This window comes from Corvus moneduloides, chromosome 30, assembly GCF_009650955.1.
Source record: "Corvus moneduloides isolate bCorMon1 chromosome 30, bCorMon1.pri, whole genome shotgun sequence".
Lineage (NCBI taxonomy): Eukaryota > Metazoa > Chordata > Aves > Passeriformes > Corvidae > Corvus > Corvus moneduloides.
The window spans coordinates 1523938-1549094 of record NC_045505.1 but is presented as its reverse complement, the minus strand read 5'-3'; the positions used below and the strand labels follow the sequence as shown (position 1 = coordinate 1549094).

General features: G+C 68.3%; 3 protein-coding genes across 5 annotated transcripts; 2 read left to right on the top strand and 1 right to left on the bottom strand.

The window, feature by feature from the left end:
- The first annotated feature begins 403 nt into the window (after positions 1-403).
- MFSD5 (major facilitator superfamily domain containing 5) lies at positions 404-3038 on the top strand. Its single transcript, XM_032094138.1, has one exon. The coding sequence runs from the start codon at positions 719-721 to the stop codon at positions 2033-2035; it is 1317 nt and encodes a 438-aa protein (XP_031950029.1). The 5' UTR covers positions 404-718; the 3' UTR covers positions 2036-3038.
- A 566-nt stretch (positions 3039-3604) lies between these two features.
- SPRYD3 (SPRY domain containing 3) lies at positions 3605-10048 on the top strand. 3 transcript variants are annotated; one of them, XM_032094109.1, is made up of 11 exons: positions 3605-3707; positions 4620-4835; positions 5088-5163; positions 5239-5363; positions 5788-5923; positions 6292-6480; positions 6999-7148; positions 7510-7567; positions 8251-8370; positions 8444-8592; positions 9141-10048. In XM_032094109.1, the coding sequence occupies exons 2-11, from the start codon at positions 4633-4635 to the stop codon at positions 9273-9275; spliced, it is 1341 nt and encodes a 446-aa protein (XP_031950000.1). In that variant the 5' UTR covers positions 3605-3707; positions 4620-4632; the 3' UTR covers positions 9276-10048. The 3 variants fall into 3 exon arrangements, with proteins under 3 accessions (XP_031950000.1, XP_031949998.1, XP_031949999.1); XM_032094107.1 differs by lacking the exon at positions 3605-3707 and adding an exon at positions 4048-4169; XM_032094108.1 differs by lacking the exon at positions 3605-3707 and adding an exon at positions 4049-4169 and having other exon boundaries at positions 4659-4835.
- TNS2 (tensin 2) lies at positions 10038-24658 on the bottom strand. Its single transcript, XM_032094182.1, is given in 28 exon segments — positions 10038-10814; positions 10918-10947; positions 11023-11091; positions 11471-11657; positions 12176-12253; positions 12805-12882; positions 13109-13201; positions 13619-13744; positions 14131-14448; positions 14848-16460; positions 16463-16856; positions 17244-17348; positions 17433-17498; positions 17909-18032; positions 18245-18314; positions 18560-18620; positions 18693-18805; positions 19213-19296; positions 19593-19657; positions 20049-20171; positions 20589-20639; positions 20995-21166; positions 21423-21466; positions 22047-22085; positions 22422-22460; positions 22551-22588; positions 23030-23141; positions 24493-24658. Coding segments are annotated over 28 exon segments (4500 nt in total). The 5' UTR covers positions 24559-24658; the 3' UTR covers positions 10038-10672.
- Positions 24659-25157: the final 499 nt, after the last annotated feature.

Here is a 25157-nt window from a genome sequence, read left to right as displayed (position 1 = left end):
GGTACGGAGGGCCCTGAGGGGTCCGGGGGTTGCCGGGAGGGATCGGAGGGGCTTTAGAGGGTCCGAGAGGTGTCTGGGAGGGCCTGTGGGGCGACTCTGGGGTGCTATGGGCGGTAGAGAGGGGGCTGTGGGCCCGTGAGGCGGTGGAGGGTGTGTGGGGCGCTCGAGGCGGATGTGGGGGGCTGAGGGTCCCATGGGGGGTGTGGGAGTTCTGTGAGGATCCTGTGGGGAATCTGTGGAGGTCCTGTGTGAGGCCTACGGAGGATCTTGGGGGCGTGTGCGGGGTCTGTTGGAGGATATGGGGGTCTGTGGGATGGGGGGAACTCTGATGGGGATTTGGGGTCTATGGGGGTTCTGTGGGGCCTGGGTGGGGTCTGTGTGGGCTTGGGAGGGGTGGTAGGGCCTATGGAGGAGCTGTGGGGGGATTATGTGGAGTGTCTGTGGCTCTGGGGGTCCCTATAACCCCCATGGTATATTTTGGGGGCTGGGGGTCCCTATAGCCCCCCATGGGTCCCTTTGGGGTGGGGGGTCCCTATAGACCCCATGGGCTGTCTGGGGGGTCCCTTTGGTTTGGGAGTCCCTTTGGTTTGGGAGTCCCTTTGGTTTGGGGGTCCCTTTGGTTTGGGGCACCCGGGTGCTCCCTCTGGACTCTCTCAGTTCCTCCCAGTGCTGATCCCCTCTTTTCCCTCCCCAGGCCCTCCTGCGCCCCCTCCCCACCATGTTCCTGCTGCCCTGCTCTGCCCTCGCCCTCCTCCTCCTCACCTGCCTGGCTCTGGAGCCGCCCCCGCGCCGCCCCCCACCCTCCAACCCGGCCTTCCGCCGCTTCCAGCGGGAATTCCTGCTGGGATACCTGCCGGCGCTGGCTGCAGACTGGCTGCAGGGCCCGCTGCTCTTCCGGCTGCTGCAGAGCCGGGGCTTCCTGCGCAGCCAGATCGCTGCCCTCTACTCCTGTGGCTTCGCCTCCAACGTCGCCTTTGGCCTCGTGTCCGGTGCTTTTGTGGATCGGCTCGGCCGGAAAAAGTCCTGCGTGTTGTCCTCGGGGCTGTGCTCCGTGTCCTGCCTGCTGCAGCTCTCCCGGGATTTCCTGGCACTGGCAGCCGGTCGGGTCCTGGCAGGGCTCGGCACCTCCCTGCTCTTCTCTGCCTTCGAGTCCTGGTACGTCCACGAGCACCTGGAGCGCCACGACTTCCCGGCCGAGTGGATTCCCGACACCTTCTCCCGCGTGGCCCTCTGGAACAGCGGCCTGGCCGTGGCAGCCGGCCTGGTGGCCGAGCTGGTGGCTGAGGGGCTGGTGCTGGGCCCTGTGGCCCCATTCCTGGTGGCCGTGCCCTTCCTGGTGCTCTCGGGGATCTTTGCTGGGAAAAACTGGGATGAGAACTATGGGAAGAAGCGGCCCTGCGGGAAGGCCTGCGGGGAAGGCCTGCGGGGCCTCGTGTCCGACCCCCGGGCACTGCTCCTGGGGCTGGTGCAGGCCCTCGTGGAGAGCATCCTCCTCATCTTTGCCTTCCTCTGGACACCCGTCCTGGAGCCGCACGGGATCCCGCTGGGAATCGCCTTCTCAGGGTTCACGGCCGCCAGCGCCGTGGGCTCGGCGCTGTTCCGGCGCGGCGTCAGTGGGAGGCTCCGGCTGCAGCCGCTGCGGCTCCTGCCCGGCTCTGTCCTGCTTCTGGCGCTGGCCCTTCTGCTCCTGGCGCTGCCACTGTACCCCGCTGGCGACTTCCTCGCCGTGCTCGTGCTCCAGCTCTCCTGTGGGATTTACTTCCCGGCCATGGCGTTCCTGCGGCGCCGGCTGGAGCGGGGTGGGGACGCGGCGGGAGGAGCGCGGTGGCTGCGGCTGCCCCTCGGCCTGGGCCTGGCACTGGCGCTGCCGGCGCTGCCCGGGGACCCCGCAGGGACACGGCGGCTGTTCGGGGCCGCGGCCCTGGCGGCACTGGTGGCGCTGGGGGCAGCTGGGGGTGTCCTGGGCACCACCCGTGGGGACGAGGGGCTGAGGGTGGGGGACGAGGGGCTGCTCGAGGGGGACACCGGGGAATGATGAGGACACCGGGACAGGACAGTGGGACAGCTCAACAGGGACACCTGGCTGTGGTGGGGACACTGGGACCGTTTGAGGGGGACACCAGGATGTGACAGGAACGCTGGGGTGTGACAGGGACATGGACACTGGGACAGCTTGGTGGGGGCACTGGGGTGGGACTGGGACACCAGGACAGCAGGACAGCTCAATGGGGACACTGGGGTGGGACTGGGACACCAGGACAGCTCAATGGGGACACCGGGGTGTGACAGGGCACTGGGACAGCAGGACAGCTCAATGGGGACACCAGGGACACAGGGACAGCTTGATGGCAACACTGGGATTTGACAGGGACAAGGACAGTAACAGCTGGCTGGGACAGGAACACTGGGACAGCTCAGCAGACACACCAGGATGTGACAGGGTCAGGGACACTGGGCTGTAATGGGGACAGGGAGACGGGAAGAGCCCATGGGGACACCAGGCAGTGACAGGGTCAGAGTGTCACCCCCATGCTGAGCTGTGACAGTGACACTGGGACACCCCGTGGGGATGCCGAGCTGTGATGGGTCACACAGTGTCACCCCACGATGGACTGGGGGTGATTGGGAAACCTCAGGAGGACGCTGAACTGTGGTGGGGGTCTCAGTGTCACCCCCACAATGGACTTCAGGTGACAGTGACACTGGGACACCCCGATGGTGACATGGAGCTGTGATGGGGCCCCGGTACCAGTGGCACCCCCACAACGAACTCTGGGTGACAACATGGGGACACCCCAAGGCCACACTGGGCTGTGACAGATCACGGTGTCACCCCCGTAACGAGGTGACAGCGACACCAGTGCAGCACCGGGTGACAGTGGGGCTGTGCTGGGTCACCACAGTGCCACCTCCCCCAGGGCACAGCAGAGGGGACACGGGGACACCAGGCCAGGTGCGCCCGGTGACCCCATCTGGTGTCATGGGGGGTGGCGGGGTGTTAATTAATTAATTAATTTCTAATAAACCCACCCAATTGAGCTGTTTGTGAAGTCCTCCCCCTCCCCCCACCCGGGGTCTGGGGGACGCTGAGCTCCCTCCAGAGCGACCCCAGTTCGAACCAGGGACTCCCAGTCCAGCCACATCCCTCGTGTTGGTTTGACGCCAAGCTGAGCCCCCCCAGTGCCTCCAGTATCCTCCAATCCGCCCCTCCACCCCCAGTTCTCCCAGTTCCCACCAGTCTCCCCAGTTCTCTGTCTTCCCCCATAATTCCCCCCAGTCCTCCCAGTAACTCCCGGCCCCCCAGTCCCCCCCAATTCTCTCCAGTCTCTCCCGTTTTCCCCAGTCCCCCCCAATTCTCACCAGTGCCCCCAGTTTCCCCCAGTCCTCCCCAATTCTCCCCAGTCCCCCCAGTTTCCCCCAGTCCCCCCAGTTCCTCCCAATTCCCCCAGTTTCCACCGTCCTCCAGGGGGCGCCCTTGGGCCTCGCGTCCCCATGCTCGCAGCGTCACGTGACCGTGACCTCCCCGCCCCGCTTTCCCCGGTAGGCTCCGCCTCCCGTTCGCAACGGTCTCCGATTGGCTGAGGGAGCCGTCAGTCGCGGAGCAGCGGGTGGCGATTGGCCCGCGGGGCACAGTGGGCGGGCGCAGGGAGGTGGAAGCGAACGGGACCCGGATGTGAGCGCGGCCCATGGAGGGGGCGGGACCCCCGGTAAGGGGGCACTGGGGGGCCGGGGGGGCCCTGGGGAAGATTGGGAGGTCTGGAGACGTCCGAGGGAGATTGGGAGGGGTCCTGAGGAGTCTGGGGGGGTCCGGGGAGCGGGAGACCCTGGTACAGTGAACATGGGAGGATTTCGGGGGTCCTGAGGGGAACTGGGGGGAACTGGGGAGGTCTGAGGGGTCCCATGGGGGGGGCTCGACCGCGGTGCGGGCAAATGGGGGGGTACGGGAGGTCCTGGGAACAGGGATGCTGGGGAAGGGGGACCCCCGCAATGGGGGGAGCTTGGTGTGGGGGGGGAGGGGTCAGGGGTGGGATTTGGGGTCAGTTTTGGGCTGTCAGGTGTGATTTGGGTGTGTCAGGTGTGGGGTTTGGGGCAGTTTTGGGCGATCTTACGTCGTTTTTTGGGATGTCAGGTGTGATTTGGGTGTGCCACATGTGGTTTTGGGGTGTCAGGTGAGTGTTTGGGAGGACGATTTTGAGGGATCTCCGGTGGGTTTTTTGGGTTCAGGTGTGTTTTGGGGGTCCAGGTGTGTTTGGAGGGCCAGATGTGTTTTGGAGGTTTACGTGTATTTTAGGGAGTCAGGTGTCTTTAGGGGGCTTGGGTGTATTTTGGAGCATCAGATGTGTTTTGGGGATTAATTTTGAGGGTTCAGGTATATTTTGCGGAGCCAGGTATGTTTGAGAGGTTCAAATCAGGTATGATTTGGAGGATCGGATGTGTTTTGGGGGGAGTTTTGTGGGTTTAGGTGTGTTGGGGGGGGCAGTTTTGGGGTGTCACACGTGTGTTTGGGGTCAGATTTGAGGGATGCCGGGCTTTGGGGGGTTCCTGTCTGATTTGGGGTGTCACTTTCGGGTGTGTGGGTTCCGGACCTTCCGGGGGTCCCACCGTTGCCGCCCCCGCAGGAGCCCCCCCGCCATGGATGACCTGAACCTGCACTTCAGGTTCCTGAACTGGCGCCGGCGGATCCGGGAGATCCGGGAGGTGCGGGAGGGCCGGGACCGGGACCGAGATCGGGACCGGGACCGGGACCGTGATCGGGACCGGGACCGGGATCGGGATCGGGGCCTGCGCTGCCAGGAACGCGCCCGGCACATCCTGGTGGACGGGGACACCCTCAGGTACCCGGGGGTCCCGGGGGGGCGCGTGAGGGGACCCACGGGGGTGGGAGGGGGCTGGGGGCACATGGAGGGGGGAGGCACCCGCGAGGGTGGGAGGGGCTGGACCCACAGAGAGGGGGCTGGGGGTGCCCGTGGGGGTGGGAGGGGTCTGGAAACACCCCCAGATCGGGGGGGGGGGTCTGGGGGTACCCGAGCGGGGTCGGGAGCTGTCTCAGCGCCCCCGGAGGTGTCTCAGCCCCCCGCCCCCCGCAGCTACCGCGGCCCCTCGGGCGAGGTCGGCTGTTACGTGGCCCCGCGGCCGCTGACCCGCGACAGCAACTACTTCGAGGTGAGTCTGGGGGTCCGGGGGGCCCGGGGGGGTTCGGGGGGAGGACGGAGCCCTGAGCCCCCGACCCGTGCGCAGGTGTCCATCGTTGACAGCGGGGTCCGCGGCACCATCGCCGTGGGGCTGGTCCCGCACTGCCACAGCCTCGAGCACCCCCCGGGATGGGGGCCCGGCTCTGTCGCCTACCACGCCGATGATGGAAAGTGAGTGTCGCGATAGCGGGGGCGGGGATTGTTGGGATAGTGCGGGATGTGGCCGTAGCGGGGAGGTGTTGGGATAACTGCGGGTGTTGGGATATTGAGGAATTTCACGATGCTGGGAGATGTGGGGATGTTGAACGGCGAGGTGAAGGATGAGAGGCTTTGGGGTATCGGGGATGTCGGGATAGCAGGAGGATGTTGGGATATTGGGCAACGTTAGGATATTAAGGGGTTGGGATCTTGGGGGTGTCGGGATATGAGGGAGAGCTGGGGGGGCCAGCGGGACTGGGAGGTGTTGGGGAACACTGGGGCCCGGGGACTGTCGTGATATTTGGGGTCTGCTCCAGGTTTGGGGTCCCCCATTTCTGACAGCGCCTTGTTCTGACCGCCCGTATTCGGGGTCCCCCCCATTTTTGGTGTGTCCCAGGCTCTACAGTGGCCGGGCCAAGGGGCGCCAGTTCGGCTCCAAGTGCAGCTCTGGGGACCGGATTGGCTGCGGTGTCGAGAGGGGCTCATTTGGGGCCCCCCCAGCCCAGGTTTTCTTCACCAAGAACGGCCAGAGGGTGAGGGCACCCCCACCTTCAAAACTCACCGGGGCACCCCCAAACCTCCCAGCACCCCCAAAGCTTCCAGGACCCCCCAGACAGGGGGTCCTTTTGCCCCTCCCCCAACTGTTCTTCACAGAGAATGGACAGAGGATGAGGGGACCCCCAAATCTCCTGAAACCCCAAAGCCTCCAGAGCCCCCCCACTTCCCACTTCGATGTCTCCCTAAATCCCAGATGGGGGGTCTGGGGGTGCCCCTGTCCCTGACTCCCCCAGTCCCCTCCCCTGTACCCCAATCGCAGGTGGGGGGGGGTCTGGGGGTGCCCCATCTCCCCCAGGGCTGTTCCCCCCTGACCGCCACGACCTCCCCTGTACCCCAATCGCAGGTGGGGGGTCTGGGGGTGCCCCTGTCTCCCCCGGGGCTCTTCCCAGCCGTGGGGCTGCACTCGCTGGGGGAGGAGGTTCGGCTGCATCTGCCCCCCCCCGGGCCCCCTGAGGACGAGGGGGGGGCGATGCTGGTGGACAGCCTGGAGGAGGAGTGGGGGCGGCTCCATGACGTGCGGCTCTGCGGCTCCGTGAGCACCCGGGAACCCGGGGGGTTGGGGGGGGGCAGGGGGCTGGGAGGGGGGAAAGGGGGGCTGGAGCCTCCCGCAGGACTGGGGATGGGCCAGGGAAGTGGGGACGGAGCTCGGAATGAGGGTATGGGGGGGTTGGAAGAAGTTGGAGCCCCTCCCTGGGCTGAGAGGTCAAAATTTGAGGTTACGGGGGGAGGAAAGTTGGGGTCTGGGGGTTTGGGAAGGGCTGGGTAAGGACAGAGGGGTCCCCAGATTTGGGGATGGGACAAGAGGAGCCCCCAGTCCTGGGGAAGGGGAAAGGGGGGGGGGCCGTGATATTGGGCAGGGTAAAGGACGTCGGGACGCCGGGACTCTCGGTGCCTCCCCGACCCTCCGTGATCCCCCAAATCCCCCCGGGACCCCGTTCAGTCCCCCCAGGTGCTGTTCTTAGGCGGGGAAGGGGATGAATTTCACGGACCTGGGGCCGGTCTGGGTTGGGGGTGCCCTTTCCCCCCGTCTGAGCCCGCCCCGCGCCCCAGGTGCTGGAGTACGTGGGCAAGGGGAAGAGCATCGTGGACGTGGGGCTGGCGCAGGCCCGGCGGCCGCTCAGCCCCCGCAGCCACTACTTCGAGCTGGAGATCCTGGACCCGGGCGAGAAGTGCTACATCGCCCTGGGCGTGGCCAGGAGGGTGCGCGGGGGGCTCGGGGTTGGGGTACGGGGGGGCTGGGGCGGGTGGAGGCAGCTGCGGAGCTGGGAGGGGCAGGGAAGGGGGGGATGTGGGTCAGAAATGGGGGTGCGGGGTTACAGAGGGAGGAAAGGGGGGGCTGGAGCCTCCCCCATGGCTGGGAGTGGCCAGGGAAGGTGGGGAGGGAGCTCAGATTTGGGGTGCGGGAGGCTGGACTTCCCCACCGGGCCGGGGCTGGGCTGAAAGGTGGGGGGGTGTCAAAAATGAGGGGTTGGGGGGGGGTGGAAATTTGGGTCCACGGGTTTGGGGAGGCTGGGTCCCCCACATTGCCCTCACCCCACTCCTCTGTGCCCCCACCCTCCAGGACTACCCCAAAAATCGTCACCCCGGCTGGAGCAGGGGCTCGGTGGCCTACCACGCAGGTGAGCCCCCAGAAGTGGGGGGGACCCCCAGAATGGGCGGGACCCCCCCAAATGCAGGACCCCAATAGTGGGACCTCCTCTTTCTCCCCCTGAAAACCCCTTTCCCATTCCCCCCCCCGTTTTGGGCTGCACCCCTATAAGGAGGGTCTGGGGGTCTCCCCCATGACCTCGGGGCTCCCCTCTAATTTGGGGGGTCCCCATGAGCCCTCCCTGTTCCCTTCTCCCTTCCTCCTTCTTTTTGTCCTTCATTCTCTTTCTCCTCTTCCTTTCCCAGCTTCCTCCCTTTTTTTGGGGTGCAGCCCCATGGGGAGGTCTAGGAGTCCCCCCAAAGGTCTGACAGGTGGCTTCCAGCCCCTCGGGAGGGTCCCCATGGCCTCTCCCCATTTTCCCTTTCATCCCCTTCACCCTCTTCTTCCTTCCTCCTTTCTCAGCCCAATTTCCCTCTATTTTGGGGTGCACCCCCATGGGAGGGGTCTCCCTCTAGTTCGAGGGTCCCTCTGTGACCCCCCCCATCCCCAGTTCTCCCCTTCTTCTTTTCCCTTTCTTCCCTCTTCCCCTCCTCCTCCTGTAACCTCTTTCTCTGCCCATTTCTCCCCCTTTTCTTGGGGTGCACCCTCATGGAGGGTGTCTGGGGGTTCCCCCATGAACTGGGAGGTCCCCCCTAATTCGGGGTCTCCCCCCAGACGACGGAAAGCTGTTCCACGGCAGCGGCGTCGGGGATCCCTTTGGCCCCCGCTGCTACAAAGGCGACGTGATGGGCTGTGGGATCATGTTCCCTCGGGATTACGGCCGGGACAGCGAAGGTATCGCGGGGCTGGGGTCCCCGAGAGCCTGGGCGGGCTCTGGGGGGGTCCCTCACCCTTTGGCCCCCCCCAGGTGACAGCGATGACGCCTCGGAACCCCCCGAGGTGAAGGTGAAGGTGCGCAACGTGATGTACCTGGAGGAGGAGGAGGAGGAGGAGGAGGAGGAGGAAGAGGAGGACGGGGAGGACATGGAGCAGGAGCAGGAGGGCAGGAAGGTCGTGGTAAGGGTGGGGACAGCCTGCCAAAAAGAATTGTGCCTTAAAAAACCCCCCACCCCCAAAAAACTTCCTCCTTCACCCCGGAATTCTCCTTTGTCCCCCGTTGGGACAGTCTGGGGGCTCCAACACCCGGATTTTGGGGGGGTCGGGGGTGTCCTGCCCCCCCTATTTTAAGGTGACCCCCGGTTTATCTATGACCACCACACGTGTTGGTGCCCTGCCCCTGGATCCTCCATCACCCCAAAAATCCCCCCCGCAACCCCCACTGGGTTCCCTTTACATTGACTCACCCTGGGGTCAACCCCTTTCCCCCATTTCTTTGGAGGTTGGGGTCTCCCCGCCCTGCCCTCGTATTTTGGGGTGACCCCACCGTGCGTCTCGGACATGGCTGTCCCCCCCCCATGTGTTTGTGCCCCCTCAAAAATCCCACCCTCACCTCCTTTTAGGTTCATCTTTCTGTGCCTCACTCCCCCCTTTACCCCTGGTTTTTTGGGGGGCAGGGGTCTCCCTGCTCCCCATAGAGGGGTGACCCCCCGTGTTGTGCCCCCCAGGTGTTCTTCACGCGGAACGGGACGGTCGTGGGGCGCAGGGAGGTCGGGGTCCCCCCCGGGGGGCTCTTCCCCACCGTGGGGATGCTCAGCACTGGCGAGAGGGTCAAGGTGGACCTGCACCCCCTGAGCGGATAAAGGGGCGGCCCGGGTGGGGCCCCTCAAAACCCCAAACCCTCCGGTGCTCCCGGACCCACCCCGGGCCCCCCCAGTGCACTTTAGGGTGTTCCCACAACAGTGGAGACCCCCCCAAGGTGGTTTTTGGGGGTTCACTCCTGCCCCCCTCCCCCCCCATAGTTTTGCTCTTTGGGGGCTCTTTGGGGGGCAGTTCCCCTAATTGAATCCCCCCACTGACCCCTCAAAAGTACCCCAGTGTTGCCCCCCAAGGTGGTTTTTGGGGGTCTCAGCCATGGCCTCCACCATATTTTTGGGGGACCCATTCCTGCCCCGCCCCTGTGTTTTTGGGGGACTCAATCCTGTCCCCCTCATAGGCGCCCTTTGGAGGGTTCCCCCCAAACCATCCCACTGACCCCTGCAGGTGGATTTGGGGGTCTCAGTCCTGCCCTTTCCACCATGGGTGACGCCCGTGCCCCCCCTCAGAGCCCCCCAAATCACCCCTTTAACCCTTCCCAGCCCCCCAGCCCCACTGACCCCCTAGTGCCCCCCAAATCACCCCTGTGCCCCCCATGTCTCCCAGCACTCCCCATTCTTGGGGGTGCCAGTGGGCAGAATTGGGGGTTTCCATCATGAATGTAACCCGACCCCTCCAGTTCCATGGGACCCCCCAGAGCCCCCAGTTCTGTGGTGAGGGCTGGGCTGGTTTTGGGGTCCCCTTTGATGTTTGCACATAGGGGGGGGGTCCCCATGCCCCCTCCACCCCGACTCAAATAAACCCATTTCTTACACCAAAATAGATGTGGATTTATTGGGGTTCCCCCAGGACCCTCCAAATTGGGGGGGGTGTCCCTGTGCCCCCTTTTCTATCAGCCCCTCCTTCTTCATTTGAGGGGGTGGTTGGGGGGGTGCAGGAGGTTTTGGGGGGCCTCCAGGAGGGGTTGGGGGATCTTGGGAGGGGTCTGGGTGGGTCTCAGGGGGAGTTTGGGGGTGCCCAGTAGGACTTTGGTGATGAAGATGATGGGGAGGGCGATTAGGGGGTCACCCTGTGCTCCCCCCGAATCCGGGGTGTCTGGGAGGGTTTGGGGGGTCCGGGGGTGATTTTGGGAGAGTCTCTGGGGGGGTTTGGGGGTGTTCAGGACCTTGGTGATGATGTGGGGGGGGGGTTGGTTGTGTGTGTCCCCGCCCCCTCCTTGGTTTGGGGGACTCGGGGGGGTTTTGGGGATCCCCAGCTGTTTCTGGAGATGGGGTTCTGCGAGTTCCGGGGGTCCCTCAATGTTGTGTCCCCAGCAGGACCTTGGTGAAGATGGGGGGGAGTCGCACTGGGTTCTGAGGGTGCCCCTGAGCCCCTCCCCCCGCCTCGGGGGCATCTGGGAGTCCCCAGACGGATTTGGGGGTCCCGGGAGGGTCCCTGGTGTCTCTCAGTGCCGTGTCCCCAGCAGGACCTTGGTGACGAAGGTGACGATGGCCCCCGCCGGCTGCTCGGGGTCCAGCTCCGCGAACACGTGGCACGCGTTGCCTCCCCCCGGTGCCCCCGCCTGCTTCGCCACGAACCCGAAAATCCTGGGGGGGCCGGTGGGGGGACAGGGGGAGGTCAGAGTCACATCCGTGCCCCCCTCCTTTCCTCCTTTCCTCCTTTCCCCGCTCTGGGGGTCTCTGCGCGTACCTGGCCGTGCTCCCGTCAGAGTTCGTCCACCTGGGGGGGGTTAAAGGGGTTGGGAGGTCTGGGAGGGTTCGGAGGGTTGGGGGTCCCCCGTGGGCCCCCCCTCACCTGCGGTCCTGGGGGTCGGTGCCGCAGTGGGTGAGGCTGCTCACGGGGTAGTGCCGGCGGAAGAAGAGCCTGGGGGGGGAAGGGGCATTGCTGGGCCGGCGTCGGTGGTCTCGGGGCTCGGGGGGTGCCGAGGGGTTTGGGGAGGATGTCGGGGGTGGCTTGGGGGTGTCGGGGTTTGAGGTGTCAGTGGTTTGGGGGATTGGGGTTTTGGGGCGTTTGAGAGGGTTTGAGGTGTCGGAGTTTGGGGGGATTGAGGGGTTTGGAGGGGTTGGGAGGTTTTGGGGAGCTGGTGGTTTTGGGGAGCTCGGTAGTTTGGGGGGTCGGTGTTTGAGGGGATCTCGGTTTGAAGGGCTCTCGGTGTGGGGGGTTCGGTGGTTTGGGGTGATTGGGGGTTTGGGGTGATTGGGGGTTAGAGGGGTCTGGGTTTGGGGGTTCGGGGGTCCCTCACTTGCGCTGCCGGTCCGTCAGGGTGATCCCCTGCGCCGACACCTTGAAGTGGACGGGGCTGGGGGGGGGCCGGGGGGACCCCCCCGCACTCGGTGCCCCCTCCAGGAGGGACCCCACGGCCTTGGCCACGGCCTGGGGCCCCGTCAGGGCCTCGGTTCCCACCGAGCCCAGGAACAGCACGGAGCAGGCTGAGGGGGGCAACGGGGAGGAGGCTGCCCAAAAACGGGACCAGGCCCCCAAAACCGGCACCAACCCCCCCAAAACCGGCACCAGCCCCCCCAAAACCGGGTACAGCTCCCCCAAACCGGGACCACCCCAAACTGGGACCACCCCAAACCGGGACCACCCCAAACCGGGACCAGCCCTCCCAAGACCAGGACCATTCCCCCCAAAACCGGGACTACCCCCCCAAACCGGGACCAGCCCCCCCAAAACCGGGACAGCCCCCCCAAAACCTGCACCAGCCCCCCAAAACCGGCACCAGCCCCCCCAAAACCGGGACCACCCCCCCAAAACCAGGGACAGCCCCCCCCCAAACCGGGACAGCCCCCCCAAAACCGGCACCAGCCCCCCAGTGCTCCCAGTCCCGATGCCAACCCCCGTGCGGCCCCCGCAGTGACCCAGTTCCAGTGCCTGCCCCGCCCCAGGAACCCCATCCCAGTGCCCCCCCAGTACCCCCCAGTGCCCCCAGTATCGCCAGTCCCACCTGCCCCCTGCCTCAGGAGGGCTCCGGCCGTGCTGACATTGGGGGGTCCGGGGGGGTCCGGGGGCTCCTCCTGCAGCTCTGGGGAGGAGGGCGCAGGGTGGGGGAAACCGGGGCAGTTTGGGGGAAATGGGGAGGGGGGGAGGTTCTGGGGGGATTTCAGATTTCAGGGACTGGAGGAGTCTCTGGGGGGTCCCGTCCATTTTTCGGAGGCTCCTCGCAGTTTGGGGTATCCCCGAAATTTTGGGGGTTCCCGCGGTTTTGGGGGCTCCTGTGGTATTGAGGGAGGGGCCGCGATTTTGGGGTATCCTCGCGCTTTTGGGGTGTTCCAGCGGATGTTCCGGGGTGTCCCCTCGTGGAGTTTTGGGGGTGTCCCTGGGGGGCTTTTGGGGGGTTCCCGGAGGGTTTTGGGGTGTCCCCGCGGGGTTTTTGGGATGCCCCGGGGTTTTGGGGTTCCCCGGGGGGGTTTTGGTGTGTCCAGGGGGTTTTTTAGGGTGGTGTACCCGCAGTTTGGCGGGTCCCCGCGGGGGTTTTGGAGTGTTCCATGGTTTTGGGGTTTTGGTATGTCCCGGGGGGGGGGTTGGGGTGTCCCCACAGTTTGTGGGTGTTCCCGCGGTTTCTGAGGTGCCCACCTGCGTGGGGGATGCGGAGGGTGCAGGGCAGTGAGATGGGGGTGATCGAGTGCTGCAGCACCAGCGCCGGGAGGCTCCCTGGGGGAAAGAGGGGTCAGGGCACCCCAAAACCTCCCACTGACTCCCCGAACCCCCCCCAGACACCCCCGGACCCCCAACCCCCCCACCCGACTCCCCTAAGCCATCCCGAGCTCCCCCTGAGACCCCAGTGACCCCCCCAGCCCCTCCCACTGACTTCCCCAATCCCCCCCAAGCCCCCAGACCTTCAGAGCCCCCGCAACCCCCCCGGCCCCGCTCCCCTCACCGAAGTACGGCTCCTCGGGGCACCCCCGGATCCTGACCCCGCGCGGGCCCGTCTCGATCAGGAAGTGCCGGACCAGCTGCTCCTGGGGGTCCCCTGGGGGCCGGGGGGCGTCAGACCCCAGGGACACCCCCGAGACCCCCCCACCCCCAACATTTCCTATGGGGCTTTTGGGGCGTGCCCATGGGGGGATCTGGGAGGGTTCATGGGGTGCTGGGGGTGTCCTGGGAGCACCCCGAGACCCCCCCACTACGGACAGCCCCCCACGCCCCCCCAATACTCCAAGGGGGGGGGTCTATGGGGGGACTTGGCGGCTGCTGGTGGGGAATTTGGGGTGATTTGCGGGGGTCCCTGGGGTGTTGGGGGGGTCAGACCCTCGGGAGACCCCCGAGACCTCCCCCGCGGCCCCCAAATATTCCATAGGGGGGGCGGTGGATTTGGGGCGTGCCGGGGGGGTGTCTATGGAGCCGGGGGGGTCTATGGGGTTCGGGAGGGGGTCTATGGGGTCCATACCCGCTCTGGGGGTGGCGCGGGGGGGCGGGACCCCCACCCTGAGCGCGAGCCCGAACGCCCCCGGGAAGCTGCTGCTGCGGCGGACGAGGAACGAGCCGGGAGCGGCCGCCTTGAGCAGGGACACGGCTGGGGGGGCACGCGGGGGTCACACGGGGGGAGGGGGCACACGGGGGGACCCCACCGACTCCCCCATTTAACCCTCCAAGCCACCCATAGACCTCCCCCACGGCATCCCCCCCCGACCCCCACAGATCCCCCCATAGACCCCCCCCCGGTTCTCCCCCGCAGACCCCGGCACTGACACCCCCAGAGACTCCCCAGCCCCCCCACAGCTCCCTCACTGACCCCCCTGAACCCCCGATCCCCCTCAAACACCCCCCCTAATAACCCCCAAGACCCCCCAAATTCCATCCCTTCCCCCCCCCCCCCCCCCCTCCGGCCCCCATGGCCCCCCGGGGGTCCCCCCCAGCCCCTCGGGGGTCTCCAGCCCCCCGCCCCCCCCGGCCCCGTACCTTCCTCCCGGGACAGCCCCGGTTTGTACCAGAACTTGGTCGTGTCCTGCACGAAGGTGCCCCCGGAGGGGGTCCCGCCCGGCCCCCCCCCGGCCGAGGGGTGTCCCTGGGCCCCCCCCGGGCTGCGCTGGGGTGAGGAGGGGTCCCGGGGCCCCCCCGGGGCCGGGGGGTGCCGCTTCTCGGGCAGGGGCGGCTGCGGGGGCGGGGGGGACCCCGGGGTGCCGCTGCCGGGGGAGGGGGCCCGAGGAGACTCGGGGGGGGCCGGAGGGGCGCGGGGGGGGCCAGGCCAGGGGGCCCCCTCAGTGGGGCTGCGCCGCTCTGAGGGGGCACAGAGAGAGGAGTGAGACCCCCCAAAAGACCCTCTGGGAGGGCCCCCAAAACCTCCCGCCAGTGGCTCCTTTGGCCCCCCCAGTCGGCCCCTTGAACCCCGCCAAATCCCCCCAAATCTCCTCGGTTTATGCCTTTAACCCCCCCAGAAGCATCCTCCAGCCCCTTTACACCCCCCTAAATCCCCCCCAACACCCCTCCAGACCCCCTCCGTGAACTCTTTTACCTCCCCCAGATCCCCCCCAGGACCCCCCAATAGTCCCTTTAATGCCCCCTAACCCCCCCCAGAAGCCCCCCCCCCCCCAGCCCTTTTCGACCCCTCCAAACCCCTAATACCCCCCAGGACCCCCATTGACCCCTCTGCGCCTCCACTTCGCCCCCCACCTTTACCTGCCGGCTCCTGGGGCTCCCCCATGGCGGGGGGGTCGTAGCCCCCTTTTCCGGGAGGGGGTCCCCGCTCCAGCCCCAGCCCGGGGCGGCCGCAGTGGGGGCAACTTGGGGGCTCCAGAGAGGGCGCGGGGGGGTCCCCCCAGCCATGCCCACCATAAATTGGGCGGGTGGGGAGGGGGGAGACCCCCCCCCAGCCCTGGCAGTCCTGGCAGGGGCAGACGGGGGGGAGCCCCCCCAAAAGCAGGTACCCCCCCGCCACTGGGCGCCCGTAGCCCCCCCACGGGGGGAACCCCTCGGACAGCGAGCGCTGCACCCCCCGTTTTGGGGGGTCCCGGGGGGAGGCCAGGCTGGCCCGACGGCACAGGGGGAGGCACGGGGGGGCGCAGGGGCTGGGGGGGGCCCAAGGGCTCGGCGGGCTGCGGGGTACTGGGGGGCTGTGGCATATGGGGGGGCTGTGGGATATTGGGATCCCATGGGATGCCGGGGGGCTGTGGAGTGAGGGGGTCCCGTGGGCTACTGGGGGGCTGTGGGATGCGGGGCGGCCATGGGACACAGGGGTCCCGTGGGGGGTGGGGAGTCCCTCGGATATTGGGGTGATGTGGGATATTGGGACCCCGGGGGATACTGGGGTGCCATGGGGTTTGGGGGGGCTGTAGGATGTCGGAGGGCTGTGGGGGGCCGGGGTCTCCTGGGATGTCGGGGTCCCATAGGGTGCCAGGGTCTCATGGAATATAGGGGTTCCGTGGGATACTGGGGGGCTATAAGATGTTTGGGACTTCTGGGCTGGTGGGGAGCTATGGGGGGTGTGGGGGCCCTGGGATGTTGGGGATCCATGAGATGGTGGGGTCCCATAGGACTTTGGGGTCCCATAGGGTGATGGCGACTCCTGGGATGTTGGGGTCCCATACGGAGTTGGGGTCTCCAGGGATGTTGGGGTCCCATGGGATGCTGGGGGGCCGTAGGGTATCGGCGACCCCTGGAATGTTAAGGTCCCCTGGGATACTGGGGTGCTACTGGGCACCAGGGTGTCCTGGGATATTGGGGCCCCGTGGAATGTTGGGGACCCCCGGGATATTGGGGTCCTGTGGGATATTGGTGTCCCATAGGGCGCTGTGACCCCGTGGCACGTTGGGGTCCCGGGGGGGGCATGGGGTGCTGGGGTCCCCTGGGATGTTGGGGGGCCATGGAGTGTCAGGGTCACGTGGGGCGCCAGGGTCCCGTAGGGTTTTGGGGTGTCATAGGGTGTGGGGGATCCCTGGGATTTGGGGGCCCCATAGGGCATGGGGAAGCCGTGGGGTGTTAGGATCCCACAGGATGTCGGGGGGCTGTGGGGAGCAGGGGTCCCATGGAATGTGGGGGTCCCGTGGGATGGGGGGGTCTCATAGGGTGCTGGGATCCCATGGGATATTGGGGTCCCGTGGGATGGGGGGGTCTCATAGGGTGCTGGGATCCCATGGGATATTGGGGTCCCGTGGGATGGGGGGGGTCTCATAGGGTGCTGGGATCCCATGGGATATTGGGGTCCCGTGGGATGGGGGGGTCTCATAGGGTGCTGGGATCCCATGGGATATTGGGGTCCCGTGGGATGGGGGGGTCCTGTAGGCTGTGGGGGTCTCATGGGATATTGGGGTCCCATAGGATATCGGGGTCCCGTGGGATGGGGGGGGTCTCATGGAATGTGGGTGTCCCGTGGGATATCAGGGGTCCATGGGATACCGGGGTCCCGTAGGATGTGGGAGCCCTGTAGGGTGCCAGGGTCCCGAGCGGTTCGGGGGTGTCGGGGGGCTCCTCCCCCGGGCCGGGGGTCTCGCGGCCCCCCCGCACCCCGAACCCCCCCAGCAGCTGCTCCAGCTCCCGGCGCTCGGCGGCCGTGGGGGGCGGGGGGCGGCCGTGCGGGGCCCCGGGTGGGGGCGGGGAGTCAGAGTCCCCCCCGGGGGGAGAGAGACCCCCCTTTTTCTGCACGCGGGCATAGGGGCTGCCGTCCAGGGGACCCCAGGTGTGGGAGGGCTCTGAGGGAGAAAAGGGCGGTCAAACCTTACCCCCCCTCCCCCGCCCTGCACCCCCAAAACCCCACGAGACCCCCCGGAACAGCCCGGGACCCCCTGTCTCCTCCGCCATCCCCTTCAGGCCATGGGGACCCCTCCCCTGTGCCCATATTGCCCCCCAAAGCCCCCCGTGCACCCCCAGCTCCCCGCATTTTCTCCAGGTCGCGGGGTCTCCCCAAAACCCCCGAACACCCCCAGCCCCCCCTTTATACACTCCAGGTCACCCCAACAACCTCCAGCACCCTGAGAACCCCCCGCGCCCCCCAAACCCCAGGCCATGGGGTCCCCCTTCCCCCCACGCCTTGGGGAGCCCCCCGTACCCCGATTTCAGCCCCGCTTTCCCCCCCTTACCCTCGGGGCTGTCCCGGTGCCCCTCGTAGGAGTCGCGCCGGACCGCGGGGTCTCGCACCCCGTAATCGATCGGGGCGGCGGGGGGGCCGCGGGGGGGGACCCAGCCTGGGGGAGAGGGGCAGGAGGGGAGGGCGGTGAGGGAGGGCCCGGGCAGGGTGTCCCCGGGAGTCTCCGTCCCCCAAAACCCACCTTCGACCCTCTCGGGGCCCGAGGAGAAGATGAACTCGACGGTGGCGTCGGGGGGGAAGCGCTGGTCTGGGGGGGGAGCACGGGCGGTTTGGGGGGGCGCGGGGACCCCCATAATCTGCATCCCCAAATCCCCCCGTCCCCCCGCACCGGCCCCATTCCCTTCCCTCATCCGCCCCCTGCACACCCAAATCCCCCAGGGCTGCCCTCCTTGCGCTCCTCTGGGGGGGCACAGGGGAACTGGGGGCGTCCCCGTTATCTGCGCCCCCAAATCCCTCCGTTCCCCCCCTCCTGGCACCCTCCGGGTCACCCCAGGGCCACCCCCCCCAACCCCCGCAGCCCCCTAAACACCCCCAAACTCTCCCTGTCCTCCCGTGCCCCCCCAAACCCCGAAGCCCCCCCCCAAAGCCCGCACTCCCCCGGCCCCCTCTGACCCTCCCCGCCCCCCGCACTGCCCCGTGCCCCCCCCGCGCCCCCACCTTGCCAGGCCAGGTCGAGCTCGTCCCGGCGCAGCCGCAGGCGGGGCCCGCGCAGGGTCCCCGTGTGGAACTGAACCCCAAAAACCGCCTCGCGCCCCCCGCGCCGCCGGTGGTAACAGCGCACCTGGGGGGCACGGCGGGTGAGGAGGGGTCCCACACCCACGGGGGGCACACACACAGGTCAGGGGGGCCACCCTCCTCCCCGCACGCCACCCGCGACCCGCCCGGCGACCCCCTGAGCACCCCCGGGCCCCTCTGAGCACCCCCGGGCCCCCTGAGCACCCCCGGGCCCTCTGAGCACCCCCGGGCCCCCCGCACCCCCCGCGCCCCCCTCACCATCACGTCCCCCTTGAGCAGCAGCGCCGGTTCCAGGGTGACACAGAGCGACTGAGAGGCGGGGGGGCTGCTGGGGGGGAAGGGGGGGCATATTTGGGGGTTAAGGTTTGGGGGGGCAGGATTGGGGTGGCAGGTGGCGGGGGGGGGGATCAGTTTTGGGGCGGTGTCAAGATTGGGGGTACACCCTGAAACCACCCCCCCCACCCACAGGGCACTGGGGGAAACGTGGGGGGGAAGGTTGAGGGGAGCCCCCCCGGGCCCCTCCAAAGGGGGATGGGTTTGTCTGTCAGGTTTGGGGGCGGGGGGGTCACTCACTAGACCCCCGAGGTGTAGACGAGCTGCAGCGATTGGTAGATCTTGAGGAAGGGGCGGCAGCCTGGGGGGGACACAGGGGTATTACTGGGGGGCCCTGAGGGGTTCCCGGGGTCCCGCCCCGCCCCAAACTGACCGTCGGGGGGGTCGTAGGCGGGCAGGGGGGGCAGCAGGACGTGGTGCAGAAACTGGGGGGAGCTGTTCAGGCGGAGTCGCCCCGAGAGCAGTGCCCCGAAATCCTCTGTGTACCTGGGGGGGGGCACGGGTGGAACCCCAAAACCGCCCGAAAACCACGCCAAAAGTCACCTCAAAACGACCCCAAAAACACCCCTAAAAATCACCCCCAATCCATCCCAAACTCCACCTTGAACCACCTCTAAAAATCACCCAAAACCACACCAAAAATTACCCCTAGAACACCCTAAAACCACCCCAAACAGCACCCTAAAACCCATCCCAAAAACACCCAAAAATCACCCGAAGAAACACCCCAAAACCTTCAAAATCACCCCAAAAACCATTCCCCAAAATCACCCCCGAAACCGCCTCAACTGCCCCAAATCCCGCCATGACCTCCCCTGACCCCCCCGACCCCGTAACCTCCCCACACCCCCCATGACCTCTAAGGCCCCGGACCCGCCCCCCAAGCCCCCCACCTGCGCTGGGAGGGCTGCAGGACCCCCCCCAACTTCTCCTCGCAGAACCTCCTCATACTCAGCGCGTTCAGCGCCTGCTCGGGGCTGGGGGGGGCAAAAAGGGGGGTCAGGGTACTCCCAAAACCCCCGCGACCCCCCCCGCACCCCCCGGCACCACTCAGACGCCCCCAAGCCCCATAGCCCCATAATCCGCTTTAACCCCCCCATGACCCCCCCAGCTCCCCCTCCCTGCCCCCCCGGGACACCCCCGAACCCCAGAATCCTCCTTCGGACCTCCCCTCTGCCCCCCAACCCTCCATGACCTCCTACAAACCCCAGCCAGCCCCCCCATAGCCCCCGCCAGCCCCCCACGCCCCCCGTTAACCCCCCGGCCCCCTCACCTGCCCCACACATCGCTGTAGTGCAGAAACGCCCCCACGACCACCCCGACCGGGGCCTTGCTGCCCTGGGGGGGAGGGGGGAGGACTCTCAGGACCCTCAGGCCCCCCCAGTACCACCCAGTACCCCCCAGTGCCCCCCCATAGCTCCGAGGGCTCCCCCGAGTGTCCCCCAGAGCCTCCCCAGTACCACCCAGTGCCCCCCTTAGTTCCTCCGTGCCCCCCAGTACCACCCAGTACCCCCCAGAGCCCTGAGTGCATGCCAGTGTCCCCCAGGACCCCCCCAGTGCCCCCCAGGACTCCCCCAGTGCCCCCCTGTGACACCTCCAGTGCCCCTCACCGCCCCCCAGATCCCCCAGTGCCTCCCAGTACCACCCAGTGCCAGCCCAGTTGCCCCCAGCCCCCCCCCGCACTGTTCACGGCCCCCCAAGGCCCCGAGGAGCCCCCCCGAGCCCCCACCTTGCAGAGCAGCACGGCCACGTTGCGGGGGTGCCCCCCCAGGCACCCCTCGAGCGCTTTGCAGACGGAGCAGAGCAGCTCCAGGGGGGGCGCGAGCAGCTCCGGCCACCCGAAATCCAGCACCTGGGGGGGGGCTCAGAGCCGGCACCCCCACACCGCGGGGGGCCCCCAAACCCACCGCGACACCCCCAAACCTCCCGGGATGCCCCGGGACCCCCCAACCCCCCAGGACATCGCCAGCATCCCCTGGAGACACCCCCAAGCCCGCAGGGACCCCCCAGGAACCCCCGCGCCCCCCGAGACTCCCCCAACCCCCAGGACACTCCCCCCCCCCCACTCCCCGCACCCTCCCAATCCCGCGGGACCCGCCCCGGGACCCCCAAAACCCCGAGGGGGGATTCCCAAACCCCCGAGACCTCCCCCCGGGACCCCCAAAACCCCGAGGGGGGATTCCCAAACCCCCGAGACCTCCCCCCGGGACCCCCAAAACCCCCGGGGGGACCCTCCTACCCCCCCGCATCCTCCCGGAACCCCCCTCACTTTGGGGTTCAGGCGCGTGAGGTCGCGGCGCTTCTCGGACAGGTTGAAGATCTGGGGGGGCACGGGGGGGTCGGGGGAGCCCGGACCCACCGGGTGACCCCCAAAGTGCCCTAGGACCCCCCGGCCCACCCATGGGACCCCCGAAATCCCGGCCCCCTGCCACCCCGGGTCCCTCGTGTCTTGTCCCCCCTTCCCCAGTGCTCCCAGTGCCTCCCAGCAGCCCCCCTCGACCTCCCCCCGTGCTCCCCCAGTGCCTTCCAGTTCCCCCCAGTGCTCCCAGCAGCCCGCCCAGTGCTCTCCCAGACCCTCCCCAGTGCTCCCAGTGCCCCACTAGAGCCCCCCGGTGCCCCCCCCCCATCCCTCCCAGACCCCCTCCAGTTGCCCCAGTTGCCCCAGTTGCCCTCACCGTGTAGTTGGGGCCGTGCCGCGCCCCCAGGAGCTTCGCCAGGTGCCGCAGGTGCCCCCCGGGCCCCCCCTCGCCGCCCCCCGGGACCCCCACGCTCAGGATCCGCTCGGTCACGAACGTCAGGTCCAGGGGGGGGAAGGGGGGGGGCTCGGGGCTGGGGGCGCGGGGAGCCCTGGGGGGGAGGAGCGGCTCAGAATGGGGGGGGGGGGGGGCGGCACCCCCAGAACCCCCAGAACCCAACCGGAGGGAATTTGACCCCCCGGGATTCTCTCAGCATCCCAACGCCCCCCCCGCCCCCCCAACACCCCAACCCCTCCCCGGGATCCCCCAGCACCCCAAAACTTCCTGGGATCTCCCCAAATCCCCCAAATCCCTCCCTCCCCCCCCCCATCCCTGGGACCCCCCAGCACCCCCAACCCCCCCCGTACCTGGGCAGGGTGCTCCGCTGGGGGGCGCTGTCGAGCGAGGAGCCCTGGGGGGTCCAGGGGGTGCCCCAAAAACGAGGGGGGGGCAAAAGGGGGCGGGGGGGGACCCAAAACATGGGGGGGGGGGTTAATGGGTGTCCCCAAACACCGGGGGTAGGGGAGGGTCAAGGGCGTTCGGGGAGGCCAAAACAGGGGGGGCAAAGGAGGCGGTCAGGGGGGTCCCCAAAACAGGGGGGGTGGGGGGAGTCAAGGGGGGGTCGGGGAGACTGGAGGTGTCCCCATAACACGGACAGGGGTCAAGGGGAGGATCAGGGAGGTCCCCGAAACATGAGGAGGGTCGGGAGGGGGGAGGGGGAGTCAAGAGGATCAGGGAGGGGTAAGGGGGGCAAGGGGGGTCTCAGAGAGGTCCCCAAAACACCGCCGAGTCACGGGGGTGGCGGGGGGCTCAAGGGGGGGTTGGGGGATCCTCAACCCCTGGGGAGGGTCGGGGGGCATTGGGAGTCCCGGAGGGGGATTTAGGGGGTTCCCGGGAGGGGGTTGGGAATACCGGGGGCAGGTTGGGGGTCACGGGGGGGTCAGGGAGTCAAGGGGGGTTTGGGGGGTCCGGGGAGGATTCGGGGGTCTCACCACGCGCTCGCTGCGCCGCACCGGGGCCGTGTTCCGCCTCTGGAGGGGCACAGCGGGGTCTGGGGGGGCCCGACCACCGGGGAGGGGGCAGGGCCCTGCCCGGGGTGGGGTTTCGGGATCCCGAGGGGGATTTGGGGGGTCCAGGGTCTTGCCCAGCGGAGGATGTTGGGGGTGCCGGCTCCTGACAAGGGCGTTTGGGGCTCCCGAGGGGGGGTCCCGTCCCCTGCTCGGGGGGGCTTCGGGGGTTTCAGCCTTTCCGGGGGACCCTGATCCTGCCCGGGGAGTTTGGGACTCTCGAGGGGGATTTGAGGGGTCCCGGGTCCTGCCCGGGGGGTTCGGGGACGTCGTGGACCCACCCCCCCCCCCCCCACTCACCAGCTCAGGCGGGGGCAGAGCTTGGCACGGTGACGTCACCTGGAGGGGGACACGGGGTCATCCCAAATGGGACCCCAGCCCCAAATGGGCCCCCCCCCGCTTGGGTGACGCCCCCGCCCCCCGCCGTACCTTGCTCTCGCATCTCTTGTGGGCAGCGACTTTGCAAACTGGGGGGGACGAGGGGGGCATCAGGATCCCCCAAGGTCCCCCCCAGGGACCTCCCAGGTCTCCCTGGTACTCCCCCAGTACTCCCACAATATCCCCCCGCTGCCCCCAGTAACCTCCCAGTATCCCCAGTAACTCCTCACTGCCTCCCGTAAACACTCCAGTAAACTCCTCAGAGCCCCCAGTAGCCCCCCAGTGCTCCCAGTAACCGCCCCAGTTACCCCTCAGTGCTTCCAGTAACCCCCCACTACCCCCAGCAACCACGGCAGTAATCTCCCAGTGCCCTCCCAGTGCCCCCAGTAACTGCCCAGTACCCCTCCACCAGCCCCAGGAACCTCCCAGTCCTGACCCCACTGTCCCCAGTAACCTCCCCCCTTTATTCCCCCGTCTAGCCCCCCCCAGTGTGTCCCGGGGGTGTCCCGGGGGTGTCCCCGGGGTGTCACCTCTGCACACGAGCCCGTGGGGTCCCAGGGGGGTCTCGCAGCCCCCACAGAGCACCCCCCGGCGCAGGCTCCGCTCGCGGAACGTGTGGGGGGCGGGTGGGGGCGGCCGCGGCTGGGGGGACACGGAGAGGGGGGGTCACCGCATGTCCCCCCGTGTCCTCCCCGTGTCACCCCCATGACCTCGCACGTCACCTCTGTGTCACCCCCATGACCCCCCGTGTCCCCCCCCCATGTCCCCCCGATGTCACCTCCCGTGTCCCCCCCAGGCCCCCCCCGTGTCTCCTCTTTGATCCCGCCGTGTCTTGCCCGGGTCCCCTCGGTGACCCCCCCGTGTCCCGCCCCCAGTCCCACCCAGTTCCCGTCGTGTCACCTCCGTCTCCCCGCGTGTCGTCCCCCTGCATTCCCCCCGTCCTCCTCTGGCCCCCTCCAATGTCCCCAGGTGTCACCCGTGTCCCTCCTTGTGTCCCCCCCGTGTCCTCTCCATGACTTCTCACTGACCCTTCCGTGTCTCCCCGGACTCTCCCGTGTCCCATCCGTGTCACCTCGTGTCCCCTTCATGACTCCACTCGTGTCCCCGCATGTGTCCCTATCATGTCCCACTCCTGTCAGGCCCAGGGTTCCCCGTGTCCCTTCTCGTCCTCTCCTGTGTCCCCGCCTCCCGACCTGTATCCCCCCCCGGGTCCCACTCGTGTCCCCCCACGTTGTCCCTGCGTCACCTCCCTGTCCCCCCGTGTTCCCCCCAATGTCCCCGCTGGGACCCCCTCGTGTCCCACGTCACCTCCAGCGCCACACCCGTGTCCCCCCTTCTCCCTTCCGTGAGTCCTTGTCACCCCCGTGCCAACCCCACTCCATTCCGTGTCCCCCCCGTGTCCCTCCGCGTCCCCCCCGTGTCGCTCATGTCCCACCCGTGTCCCCCGTGTCTCCCTCCCCGTGCCCCCCCCCGGTGTCGTCCCGCGTGTCCCCCCCGTGTCCCCCCCGGTCCCTCTGGCCCTCGGCCACGGACACCGAGTCCCGCAGGAAGCGGGGCCGGGACAAGCCCAGGAAATGGGGCCCCCCTGGGACGACCCCGCCGTTCCCACGGAGGGGGAGGGGCGTGGGAGTGCATGCGGGGGGAGTGGGACAGCGGGGGGAGGCGCGGGGGGGGCGTGGGACGGGGAAGGAGGGGCGTGGGAAAAAGGGGAAAAAGTAGGAAAATAGGGAAAAAAGGAAAGTGGAGGCGAGGGGGGAGCGTGGGAAAATAGGGGGAGGGGCGGCGGGGGGCGGTCAGACTCCACTTTCCTCCCCGGCCCACCCAGCGTCACGCGTGGGGAGGGGGCGGCTGGAGCGGACCGCGGGGGGACCCCGGGGGGGCGCCACGGGGGGGGGGGTCCCGCGGCTTCCCCCCGCACCAGCCCCCCCTTCCCCACGGGGGCTCCTCACCCCACGCGGGACCCCCCCCCCACAGGGACCTCCCCCGGTCCTACCGTGTCGGGGCCATCGCGGCGGCCGAGCGCGCGCAGCAGCGTCCCCACGGCCCCGGGGGGCTTCATGGGGGGTCCCGCGTGGTCTCGGGGGGTCCCGGTTGCTCCCGGGGGGGTCTCGGGGGTCCCTGCGGGCTCCGCGAGCGGCTCCGTGGCCGAAGGCGCGCGGGGAGGGGCCGTTTCCGCGAGTCCGGAGCCGCTTCCCGTGCGGGGGGGGACACGGGGGGGGACACGGACACGGGGGGGGACACGGGGGGGACGACACGGGAACGACACGAGAGGACACGGGGAGGGGACACCGCGAGGAGCACAGAGGGGACCAGGAGGAGACACGGGGGACACACACAGGGGACACACGGGGCAGGCACGGAGGGGACGCGGACGCGGGGGGTGCACGGGCAGGGGACAGCGGGAGGATCGCAGCGGACACGAGGAGAGGGACACGGCGGGGACACACACGGGGTGACACCTCCCCCTGCTGACGCTGCCTCAGTTTCCCCTTTTCTCCCTTGCAGGATCCCCCAAAATTCCTCCCGAGTCCCCCCCCCGGGGCCTTCCTGGCGCTGCCCCCGCCCCTCTTCATCCTCCTCCTCCCCCCGCCCCCTCCGTTACCCCGCCCCTGCGACCCCCCGGGACCCCCAAACTCGGGGGAAAGGGGGGGGTTGGAC

Coding starts and splice junctions, on each gene's coding strand:
- MFSD5 (XM_032094138.1), top strand. CDS start 719: ATGTTCCTGCTGCCCTGCTCTGCCCTCGCCCTCCTCCTCCTCACCTGC.
- SPRYD3 (XM_032094107.1), top strand. CDS start 4,123: ATGTCAGGTGTGATTTGGGTGTGCCACATGTGGTTTTGGGGTGTCAG. Junction 6,481..6,998: donor ACGTGCGGCTCTGCGGCTCC/GTGAGCACCCGG, acceptor CCCGCGCCCCAG/GTGCTGGAGTACGTGGGCAA. Junction 8,371..8,443: donor TTACGGCCGGGACAGCGAAG/GTATCGCGGGGC, acceptor GGCCCCCCCCAG/GTGACAGCGATGACGCCTCG.